This window comes from Spermophilus citellus, assembly GCF_964194105.1.
Source record: "Spermophilus citellus genome assembly, chromosome: 5".
In the NCBI taxonomy this organism is placed as follows: Eukaryota; Metazoa; Chordata; class Mammalia; order Rodentia; family Sciuridae; genus Spermophilus; species Spermophilus citellus.
In genome coordinates, this window is record NC_138186.1 from 64,850,212 (window position 1) to 64,862,822 (window position 12,611).

At 35.7% G+C, this 12,611-nt stretch overlaps 1 protein-coding gene across 1 annotated transcript; it reads left to right on the top strand.

Moving 5' to 3' along the window:
* Positions 1-1,279: 1,279 nt before the first annotated feature.
* GLYATL3 (glycine-N-acyltransferase like 3) lies at positions 1,280-12,326 on the top strand (the record flags this gene model as incomplete). Its single annotated transcript, XM_081296200.1, has 5 exons — positions 1,280-1,357; positions 5,320-5,427; positions 7,099-7,225; positions 8,625-8,751; positions 11,900-12,326. 5 exons carry the CDS (start codon positions 1,280-1,282, stop codon positions 12,324-12,326), a joined length of 867 nt encoding a protein of 288 aa, XP_081152326.1.
* Positions 12,327-12,611: the final 285 nt, after the last annotated feature.

Sequence of the window (12,611 nt, forward strand, 5' to 3'; positions counted from 1 at the left end):
GTTTAATTTAGAGATGACACAAGTGAATGAAAAGTTCAGTTGATGCCAGGGTAAAGAGAGGAAGGGCACATTTCTCCTTTTCTTTGCTCATCTTAAAAAAATCTAGAAACTTGATCTTTTCAAAGACTCTAATACTGGCCCAGACTATGAATACATGGGTTCAAAAGCCTCCTGATTTTCTGGTGCTTCTCTGGCCCTTTGTACATCTTTGATTCCTGTAGGAAACAAGACACCTTAAGTGTACCACTCAGAGAACTCTAGAGCAATAGGGCTATTTGAATGCTACCTAGAAGTTCATACCCACATAAACCTCATGGAAGAGTTTTACAGGGGATTTTAGGTAGCTCATAACCAAACATTCTGGGTATCCTATAGTTGCAGAGGCATGCCACATAAGGAAATCAAGTCAATTTATCCAGCAAATGTGTTATGAAGGAATAATTCTAGCTCTCCCCCAAATCCCAGAAGCATTAGGTTCTGGTGTCTACCTGAATTATCTTTGTCATCCTAGTGCCTGACTGCCAGGAGTGTAAGTGGACAAACTCTTACATTGACTGTAGGGAGAAAAGTGTTTTGTTTTGTTTTTAAATAAAGTCAAGCTCTCATAATATTGGGGGAAAAGATGAAGTTATATGCATTACATTTAGGTCCTTTTCTTTCCAGAATTTTATCTGATTAAATGAGCCACAGCTTCTGCCCACATCTGATTCTTTCCAACTTGTACTTTAAAACCACTCAAGTCTTTCTCTAGCCTTTGCCCCACACTATTAAGAAGTTTCTCTACTTAACCCCAGAAATCTTACCCTGAGTTTCATATTATCCACTCAGTAACTATTTTTAGAAGGTCCCTGCTCTGCAAGGCCTTGTGGCACGAGCTCTAGATACAGTGGAACACAAACAGGGACCCTGAATTCATGAAATTGACAGGCTACTTTAGGCAGACCTATGTCAAAGAAAACACAATTAAACATAAAATTACAATTGTAATTCAGTGCCCTGAAGGAAGAGTTCAGAGTACATTGAATGTATATAATAGAGAGATTTAGCCCAGTTTACAGTTAGCCTCATCTGTCTAGGATTAGGTCAGAAGCAATCTCCATTTTCATGTGTTCTCTAGTTTACTCATCCCAGCGCTTGCCCACCTTCTTCCTTCTTCCCTCTTCAGAGTCAGAAATATACCCAAGGAAAACGGCTACCAGCATATTCCTAAGTAGGTTCAAAAATTAAATTGTAACTTCAAGTTTCAAATTAGGTGTGGAATTGCAAAGTTCTGGAGAAGATGTTGGTGCTAAACTGTTCTACCAAATTACTGATGCTAGAGAAAATATTGAAGAATCACTTTCCTGAATCACTCAAGGTATTATAAACTTTATTGTACTAATTTATTATTGTATTAGTTTTTTTTCTTTTAATTGCATGAATCTGTAAAATAATGTAAGCCTCATGGCTGTCCCCCCACTGTGGGTAGTCACAATGAATGATCACACCTTCCAGTCCTGATGCCTTAGATTCTGACCAACCACTACATTAGCTGTAGCTTGGGCGGAGTCTAGCTCACATAGTAAGGGGTCTTCTTTGTGGGTATGTGCCCCTAGGATTGAATTACACTCACCTGTCCCTTGTAGTACTGTCACTTCTGCCCCCTTTTGGACAGAACTTTATAAGAACAAGAGTCCCCCCAATAAAAGCTCATTTCCGACCGTGTCCCCTCTTTTGTCAGCCTCTCGTGACTTTATCTTGCTCTCCTTTTTGGGGAGCCTGAGGCTGAGAGCCAGGAAGCCAAACTGAAGCTTGTATAAAGGTAAATTGTGTCTGTGTTTTATTTGGTGTCCCTGAAAATTCACACAAATGATCTTAAGTTCAGCTGCCCATGCTGGTCAGGGGTGGCTCCCCACCACACACACACCATTTTTCCCCCTGATGTTAAGATCTCTGGGCACGCTTTATAAACATAGTTTCCCAGCTGTCTCCTGCCAAATAGTGATACAATGGATTGTGGATAAGGCCCAGAGGATTTTGGGCAATCACTCTAGAGGACTTTTAGGGATATTTAATAATTCTGGGATACATTATTTCTAAAGTAAATATGAGTTTTAAAATGTTTTAAATGGTGGCGGGGGAGGCTGAGACAGAGGATACTGAGTTCAAAGCCAGCCTCAGCAATGGTAAGGTGCTAAGCAACTCAGTGAGACCTTTCTCTAAATAAAAATACAAAATAGAGCTGGGGATATGGTTCAGTAGTTGAGTGTCCTGGAGTTCAATCCCTGTTAACCCCCCAAAATCAACTTAATAAAATATTTTAAAAGGCAAAAGGGTGTAGCATGCTTGGCACTGAAATAAAGAACAAACCTAGTAAACAATAGAACTGAAATTTAGGCATTGATAATTTTTTCAGCAATTCTGTTGGCCATCAAACCTGTGGTCTAAAATCCAGGAGGGCCAACAGATAATTCAGTGCCACTTTGGAAGATGTCATTAATCAAAAGATTATGATAAGTGGCTAGGCACAGTGGCACACACCTGTAACCCCCGCAACTGGAAAGGTAAGGCAGGAGAATTGCAAATTTGTGGCCAGACTCAGTATCTTAAACTCTGTCTAATACAAGAACTGGGGATGGCACTCAGTGGTAAAGTATCCCTGGGTTCAATTCCAGTACTTAAAAAAAAAATTACAATAAGTGTAACTAGAGCTGCTATAAGCATTTACAATGAAATTGCCTTTGAATGGCTGAGTTTCTTGAGCAAAAAGACAGTTGTACAACCTGTTCTCAAATGGGAATGAAATGAAAATCACTCAGGAAACAAATAATAAATCTGAATTTTTGAAGATGGAGACCACAGTCCTGAAATTTTAATACCCTGGATAATTCTTATGTTCATTAAAATCTAAAACAAAGGGGTCTAACTGGAGTCTCCTGGTGCATGGTACTGTGTTAATTAAATCTGGTCATCTTGCCTTATTGATAGTTCTTAAAAATGCATGTGGTAGGAAATATCCAATAATAATTTGAGATTACATGGCTGCCAAATCAGAAAAAGTACTATAAAAAGCATTCAGCATCACTCATCCTTTGAATATGCAGCTACTGGAAGAATGGTTTTTTTACCAATGCCTAATCTTTCAATTGGTTCCAAATCTTACACAAAGAAGTTTTGTTTTTTAAATTTTACTTTTAGAATCTGAATATTAAAAGATTTTCCTCTTTCAATGAGATCTATATTTTCCTATTTTTAATACTGACACTGAAGTTAATTAATACAATAAGCTAGTAGGCTTTTTTGCTCTAATAATATATCTGGCTAGCTCTTCTTCCAGAGATAATTAAAAAGGCCTCAGTGACCTTCATGGAGTCCTAAAAGATGTTTGAGAATTAAAAAGTTGAAGTAAATGTAGTTTTATTTGTTCACCCTTCCTCAATTCTACGGAGATTATGGCTATGTGTATTATGACCTCAGCTTAGTGTTTGATTAAATTTCCTTCTAAGCTCTAACTGCTGATTGCCCAACAACTTTACTTCCTCCTAGGCAACCCCCACACTCAACACTCACCCTTTAAATCACCAGCTATTAGAAGAGCTTGTTCGTTTTTTACCAATGCCAAATCTTTCAGTTATTTCCAAATCATATACAAACAAGCTTTTTTTCTTTCAGAATTTGAATACTAAAAGAGTTTTTCCCTTTTAGCCTTTTGAACATTCCAATCATAATTAGGTTACATTCTTCAATAAGGATGTATAGTCTCCTTACATGACATCATTTTAGTAAATATCATTGTGTACATGTAAGACAGGTATTTGCAGAATTTAATGATTAACTGAATAAGAATTACCCTTCCAGGTTACTTTGGTTCTTTGGTTTGCACTCTGAATGATCCAAGTTACACATTCATATAAACCACACTCGATACGGAAAGACACACTCTGTGAGCATCTGTGAGCATATTCAAGGGAGATTCCAGATTAGGTAAAACAGAAGAAAGTTGTATAATGTTCTAGACTGAGAAAAGGTGAGTGAATTAGGTGTGTTGTTTGGGTTCAGGTCATGATAATGGAATTAAAATGTAGGTTCCAAACCCCTTACAATTTAAATATTTTTCACTAATTTAAATATGTTTCACTGAAGTCCAATACATTCTACAAATTGCACACAATGTAATTATGCAACTCAGTGAATATTCGTGAAGCAAATACCTATGTAACATCCACTCTGGTAGAGCAAGAACATTTACTCCAGAGGCTGCTTCTCAACTCCACTGCTCCATTTTGACCACCACCTCTCCCTGCTCCCTAAAATTGGACAACTTCCAAAGCCATGATTTAGTTTTCACTGTTTGGGGATGTAAATAAATTAAATCACACAAAAAGTGGTAGTGGTTTTTGTTAATTTTTTTTTAAATACTCAGCTTTTTTGCACAACTTTTTTGTGTGAGATTCATAGTGATTCCATGTAGCTATGGTCTATTCACTTTTATTACTGTTTTGTAATCTATAGCATAAATATGTCAAAATGTATTTCTTCATTTCATCATTGATGGATATTTAGTTTCTCATTTTTATTTTTTTATGAAAGTGCTAGGAACCTCTTCCCATAACTCCGCAGTCCTTGTTACCTACCACTATATCTTTTTCCCACCTTTATAAGCACACGCATATATGTTTTGGGGACAGATATTTTTCTTAGCAGAGAAAAAGAAGATGTGAAAGGCACATTCTAATACTGCTCCAGTACTGTTCAGTCACCAAACATTCCATCAGCAACTTCAGGTTCCATCGATAAAATACTGAATGAGACCCAGATATGACCCTCAAGGAATGTTTACAAAGCCTTGCTCCATCAAATCTTAAATAAATGCAATTTTTAATTTTTTATTTGGGCTTGTTTTACCTGTTATTCAGGCTTGAATGAGTAGTTGTATTTTACAAGTTATTTTTGGATAGAATAGTATGTTCAAAATCAGCTAAACATTAAGAATATCTGTGGGACTTTTAAAATATGTATAGGCCATAAGATTGTGGTTTATTCAGCAATCTGTGGCAAGTCTCACCTAGTAAGTCTATCAACTTAAGACTCTTTCACTGTTGCACTGTAAAAGCTAGGTTTAGGGAGAGTTTTTATAGGCTTTAGTAGACTTTTTACCAGTTTTCATGTGCCCTGATAACAGTAAAGAAGTTTATATGTCTATATAATGTATTTGTCTGTGAATATATTTTTAATTTCCCCTCTAATGACCATGATTATATACTGGAACAAAAGAGTGTAATATGCAATTGAAACAGATGGTATTGTGATTGGTTTGTCCTTCTTGGTTCTCTGGCTCAGGTTTATGGAGCGGTGATGAACATAAATCGTGGGAATCCCTTTCAAAAGGAAGTGGTACTAGATTCATGGCCAGACTTCAAAGCTGTTATCACCCGAAGACAGAGAGAGGTAAATTTTTGAAAGGCAAATAAATGAAAACAAGAATTGATATCAATTGGAAAAAAATAGATTAGGTAAAGGGACTAGCATGATCTTAGTAGTCATATATATTATCTTGATATACTACATAGTTCACCATTAGTTTTTTTTGGGGGGACAGGGGGTACTGGGGATTGAACTCAGGGGCACTTGTCCACTGAGCCACATCCCCAGCCCTATTTTGTATTTTATTTAGAGACAGGGTCTCACTGAGTTACTTAGTGCCTTGCCATTGCTGAGGTTGGCTTGAAACTTGAGATCCTTCTGCCTCAGATTCACAAGGTGCTGGGATTATAGGTGTTCACTACTGTGCCAGGTTCACCATACCTTTTCTTTTTTTTTAATTTTTAGTTGTAGATGGACACAACAATACCTTATTTTTATTTATTAATTTATTTATTATGCAGTGCTGAGAATTGAACCCAGCAAGTGCTCTACCACTGAACCACAACCTCAGACCATTTTTTTTTCACCATAACTTTTTAATGTGATTGGCTTCAGAGTGTCAGACCTATGGAAGACCTCTAGTCCAAAAGTGTTTCCTTTAGTGCTTCTTCATCTCTAGAAGCATAAAGCACACATGACCACATATATACTAGCTTCTTCTGTATGGATGATTCCTTATGACTGATGACTTTGGTCATGTGGATAAATACAGAAGATGACTAAAGAAGACAACACTCGGCCCATTCTGCCTCTGAGACCCAGTGAAGCTAAAGTGATTAAATCCATGCTGTCCTCCAAATTAGGAAGATTCATGAAGCTTTGATTTTTAGAGATGTATTCACTGAGTTTTGCCCTTTATATATATAATATATAGCTATATATTATATATTTCATATATAAAATATATTAAATATATGTATATACTATATATTATGTATATCATATAATTATGTATTATATATTATGCAATAATATATTATGTAATAATATACATTATGTACTAATATATTATGTAATAATATATAATATAATATTTTATATAAAATATATTAAATATACATTACATATACAATATATAATATTTTCTCAGAAAAACCTTGGAATTACTTAGATGTAATTCACTTTTATAATTTGGGATGCCAGCCATAGCATCTATAACCTTAATAGCATTAATTTGAGACTTCTTACTTTTTCTGAGGCTGAACTCCCTGAGCAAGAAGTCAAGACTCAGATAATACACACACACACACACACACACACACACACACACACCACACAGTTGTGATGCTGTTCCTATGTTGTGCAACCTAAACTCAAACTCAAGGCCTTAGGTAATCGTCCTGCCTTAGCCTCCCTGCAGCTTCCATCAGCTGGTATTATAGGTGTATATCACTATACCTGACCCCTATTTACTTTCAAAAATAAATAAAATCTGAGAAAAATGTGAAATAAATGTCTTGAAACCTCTTTAATCCCCCCAAAAACGAATCAAGAAAAAGAAATCAAGAATCAAGAAAACTATTTCTCTTTACACTGCAGCACATTAGCCTCATTCTCATTTTAGTGTTTTTAGGTGATTAATTTTTGTAACAGAAAATTAGATAGGCATGCCTAGCTAATGATATCAAAGCTCTCTAGGATTTAGGTTATCCAGATGATACGTTCATGTTTTCATAATTATGTCTTTTGTCCTAGGCTGAGACAGATAACCTTGACCATTATACTAATGCCTATGCTGTGTTCTACAAGGATGTCAGGGCTTACCAACAGCTATTGGAAGAACATGATGTCATTAACTGGAACCAAGTTTTTCAAATACAAGGTGAGGTCATATGCAAGACATATGTTATGCAGTCATTTCCTTTCCCACTTTTATATATATATATATATATATATATATATATATATATATATATATATATATGTATCAGAGATATATAGATAGGTATTTTGTGTGTGTGTGTGTGTGAGTGTGTGTGTATGACACAGATGTGGGTGGGTGTGTATATTTTATATATATATATATATATATATATATATATATATATATATGACACAGACATACACATATAGGAACAAACCTATATCCATACATTTTATATCTTTACCATTTCTATATTAGATTATTTTAAGAACACCTTTGATTGGTGCTGCCTATTTTTTTTCTCATAGAAAACCCTTCAAATTATTTAGATGTAACTTGAGTTTTAAAATATTGAATGCTACCATGGCATTTGTAATTTTAATGGCATCAACTTGAAGCCTTCTTATCTTCTCTAAGGCTAAACTCTCTAGTGTGGAACCAAGGCTCAAATACCACACTGTGTTGGATATGGCTTCCCATTTATGTTTTTTTTAAGAAGTTTCAAGGCCACACTGAGAAGTGGCTCACAAGAGGGGAGGGAACAAGCCATTAGGAAATGAAGGATGAAGGAAAGTCAATTTCCAGAGAATATAATTAATCAGGATTCTGAATGGAAAGAATGCAGTACTGGGGAGTTGGAGAGGTGGAGAGAGGACTCATTATAAGCTATATAAGAACAAAGAAGGACCAGACAATTTTCTCTACCACTGTGAAGCAGTGCCTGAGCACAGTGCTTTAAATCTAAAAAGTACAGAATAAAGGTTTATAAATACTACAGTATAGCTATAATAAATAAGTGGGACCTGAGAAAGTTCAGGATAAATCTCATCAACACTCAGTTTCCACCTTAAATACCATAACGGAGAATTTGGCAACAGGCTGGAAGAGAAACTTTAAAGTTAACTTGTCAAACAAATCTAAACTCTTACAATTCTAGTTTAATAGTCAATTGTAGATTTTTAGAGGTATAAGACATTGTACCTTATTTCAAGAAGTTTAGATCTGTCCAAGTAATAAAAAACAAATAAAAATTTGTACAACAAAATTCCAAATTCTCATGGGATATTTCCAACAGAACTTTCCATGAAAGGTTATGGTGGGTGACAATGTGATGAGAATTCAAAAATTCTCCAAAAAATAATAAAAAATGAGATAGAGAATAGCCATAATAAGTGTGTGTGTGAATGTGTGTGTGTGTGTATGTGTGTGTGTGTGTGTGTGTATGTGTGTGTGTGTAGTAAGTTTAGGATAATACAAGGTAGCAAACTGGTGGTATTGATGATGTTCAGTATACGAACACTGGAGCAATTTGCTTTTTCAAATAAAATGCTCACCTTTTTTGTTTGTCTTTCCACAGGGCTACAGAGTGAGTTATATGATGCTTCCAAAGCTGTTGCCAATTCAAAGCAATTGGATATAAAACTGACTTCCTTCAAGGCTGTTCATTTTTCTCCTGTTTCATCTCTGCCAGATACCAGTTTCCTGTATGTAAACTAAGTTCTGCATTTGGGATAGGACTTAAGTGCTGTGAAAGACCAGATAGTAAAAACTGGAGCTCTTGGTATCATTTAGGAATATTTAAACATTTGGTTTTGGACCATTATACTAAAAGTGTGTGTGTGTATGTGTGTGTGTGTGTGTGTGTGTGTGTGTGTGTGTGTGTTTATACACACATATGAGCAAACCTATATCCATACATTTTATATCTTTACCATTTGTGTATTAGATTATTGTATGAACACCTTTGATTGGTGTGTGTGTGTGTGTGTGTGTGTGTGTTACTCTTTCCCTCTCCATCATGCTTCAGTGCTCATAATTTCTTTGAAAATAAGTAAGGGTCTCTGTCCATAGTTGTGAATGAACTCAAAAGACTTGCACCCCCTCCCCCTGCCTTTTTTCAGTACCAAAGATTGAACCCAGGGACACTTTAACACTGAGCCACATCCCCAGTCTTTTTTCATCTTTTATTTAGACACAGTCTCACTAAGTTGCTTAGGGCCTTCCTAAGTTGCAAGACTGGCTTTAAATTTGTAGTCCTCCTGCCTCAGCCTCCTAAACTACTAGGATTACAGGTATGTGCCACTATGCCCGCAGAATACCTGCATTTTCATAGTGCACATAGAAAACTCAATCCTTGGTGTTCTCCTCCCCAACATAATTCTAAATAATCTCTCTTGTCTGAATCCAAAATGGATGTGATTGTTTTTGTTGTTTTAGGAAAGGGTTATAATATAATGAACTTTATTGAGATTTTAAGTATATAGCATTAAAGTTTTAAAATATATCTCCCCTTAATCCTTTCCACAGGCCTATAAAGTAGTAGTAGTAGGAGGAGGAGGAGTATTCCATTTTTAATAGATTTGAAGTAATATATAGAAGTAAATTTTAGAACCAGGAAATAATCCAAAGAAATCCAGCTCCATAAAGCAATATTTGAACCCATTTGTTAGTTTGTATCTGCATTTGTTCTTATTTTCTCCTACTTTGAGGTTCTTGCTTTGTCATTTACTAAATGCCCTTCCTTCATTTTAACCTTTCTGGGCCTTAATTTCTTTTCCTCAAGAATTATGACATAATATCATCTTCACATTGTTTTTGTAAACGAATGGAACAAGGTGCTTGAAAAGTACCCATTTTCTTCTATGATACATATGGAAGGAATTATTGAGTGTGACAAGACTAAACCTGGGGAAGAACAGACACTTTAAGTCACAGGAAAGCAAATGGACTTTCTTTTTACTGTTTTTTAAACTATTAAAATTTCAAATATACAACAAAAATTGAGACAATAGTGTAAAGAACTGCCCACCAATATATAGATAGTCTTATTTAATACACATCCCTACATATCTTTGCACCATCTGGATTATTTTAAGGGAATGAAATAAATATTATCTTTATATCCTTAAATAATTTATATCCTTAAATAATTTATATCCTTAAATAATTTAATATGTATCTCTAAATCATAAGAATTCATTTAAAAAAATGGTACTTTCCCCTACATTCCCTAATCTCTAGTAACCACTGTTGTTCTTTTTTAACATCAATTTCTTTAGATTCTTTAGGTAGGTGAAATCATGCAGTTCCTAGCATATTTGTCTTTCTGTATCTAGCATATTTTACTTAATATTATTTCTTCAAGTTCCATCTATGTTGTTGCAAATGATATGACTTAATCCATTTTTGTGGCTGACTAGTATTTTGTTGTGTATAGATGCCACATTTTCTTTATCCATTTATCAGGACACTTAGATTGGTTCCGTTTCTTAGTGTAGATTTCTCTTTTACATACTTACTTTATATCCTTTGGATATATACCCAGGAGTGGGATTACTGGATCAGATGACAGTTCTATTTTTCTTTTTGAGGAACTTCCACACTGTTTTCCATAATGGCTGACTAATTTACATTCCCCCCAACACTAAGGGTTGCCTTTTTCTACCTGCTCACCAGCACTTGTTATCTTTTGAGTTTTTCATATTGGTAAGCATTTTTTCCACATACCTGTTTGCCATTTGCATGTCTTATTTTGAGAAATGTCTATTTAGGTTTTTTTTCTATGTTTAAATTGAGTTATTTCGATATTTTTCTCTTGAGTTTTTGACTTATATTCTAGATACAAACTAACAGATGTATAGTTTCATCCATTCTGAAGATTGTCTCTTTATTCTTTTCATTTATTCCCTTGCTATGCAGAAGATTTTTAATTTGGTATAATCCCATTTGTGTATTTGTTTCTTTTCTGTGCTTTTGAAGTCTTATTCAAAAATTCTTGCTCATTCAAATGTCATGAGCTTATCCCCTGTGTTTTCTTCTAGTAATGACTTTTTGTCTTTAATATATAAATCATTACCCAAACTTGTGGACTCCATTTTGAATGCTCTGCCCTGTAGACAGCAGGTCAGAATCTCTAACATAACTGTTCTTTGACAGGGGCCTTGGCAATAATTTGTGTGCAGCAACATTTTTGTCTGAGAATTCTTTGTTCTTGCTTTGAAGTTCACTTTTAAAATTGATTTGAAATCCTATAAAATTGGTTTTCCCCACACTTAATGAATGGTCTAGTGCCATAGCTAATAGCATGTCTAATATGTGAGCTAACACTATACAGCTGCTAAGAAAAATACCATGAAATTGTACTTACAAAAATCATAGCAAGAACTATATTATCAGTCTCTTAATGTTCACTGAGAATGGTCTTGATGATGTTGATACATTCAAAAATGAAATCAAATTCCAAGACACAATCAGCCTCATAGGCTTTCAACTGTGTAATTTGTCTCAGTTCTTAAAAAATGTACCACTCACTTTATCTTATTGGCAGAGGTTTTATGTAGCATTCTAGTAAACCCCTAGAAACTTATATATCATTGGAATCAGTGTAGTGCAGAGTAGCAGTCCATAAAAAAAGAGAAATACTGGAAAAAATTAGAATATTTAACCTGGAGAAAAGCAGCTTAAGATGAGGCCTAGAAGAGCTAACATTTCCAGAGTATGTACATATGCCTGGCATATTAAGAAACTTGGTTTTATTTTTTGGCCAATTCAATTAAATCAGTATGGGAAAATTGGTTACTTATTGTCACAGAATCCTGAGCTCATGCGTTTTTTCATCTTGATTTCTTTTAGAACGGGGTCTTCCCCGCGACTCACCTATCTGAGTGTTGCAGATGCTGATCTCCTCAACCGCACTTGGTCAAGGGGCGGCAATGAGCAGTGTCTCCGGTACATTGCCAAACTCATCTCCTGCTTCCCCAGTGTGTGTGTCCGTGATGACAAGGGAAACCCGGTATCCTGGTCTATCACAGACCAGTTTGCCACCATGTGCCACGGCTACACCCTGCCCGATCATCGCAGGAAAGGTTATAGCCGGCTGGTGGCCATCACGCTGGCCAGGAAGTTGCAAAGCCGGGGATTCCCCTCTCAGGGAAATGTTCTGGATGACAACATGGCATCTATAAGTCTTCTCAAGAGTGTCCATGCTGAGTTCTTGCCTTGTCGTTTTCATAGGCTTATTCTTACCCCCCAACCTTTCTCTGCCCAAGCTCACCTTTAGCCCAGTGACATTCCAGAAATTTTCTTGCTTTCCCAAACACACTCTCTAAGCTGCCAGTAGAGGAGAACTAAACCTGGTGATAAGAGGCTGGAGAAGATGTGCAGGATCATCTGAGAAGTCTTGGCTAATCTTGCGTCAGGTTTCTGCTGTATATAACTGTAGTTGTCAGGAGTATAGCTGTGGCTAAGAGCAGAGGAATTTTTTTTCTTCTGTAGGATTCACTATAGGGAAGAAGTTTCTAAAGCCAGCAGGTCTTAGCATATAGGCAAAAATGATTTCATGAGA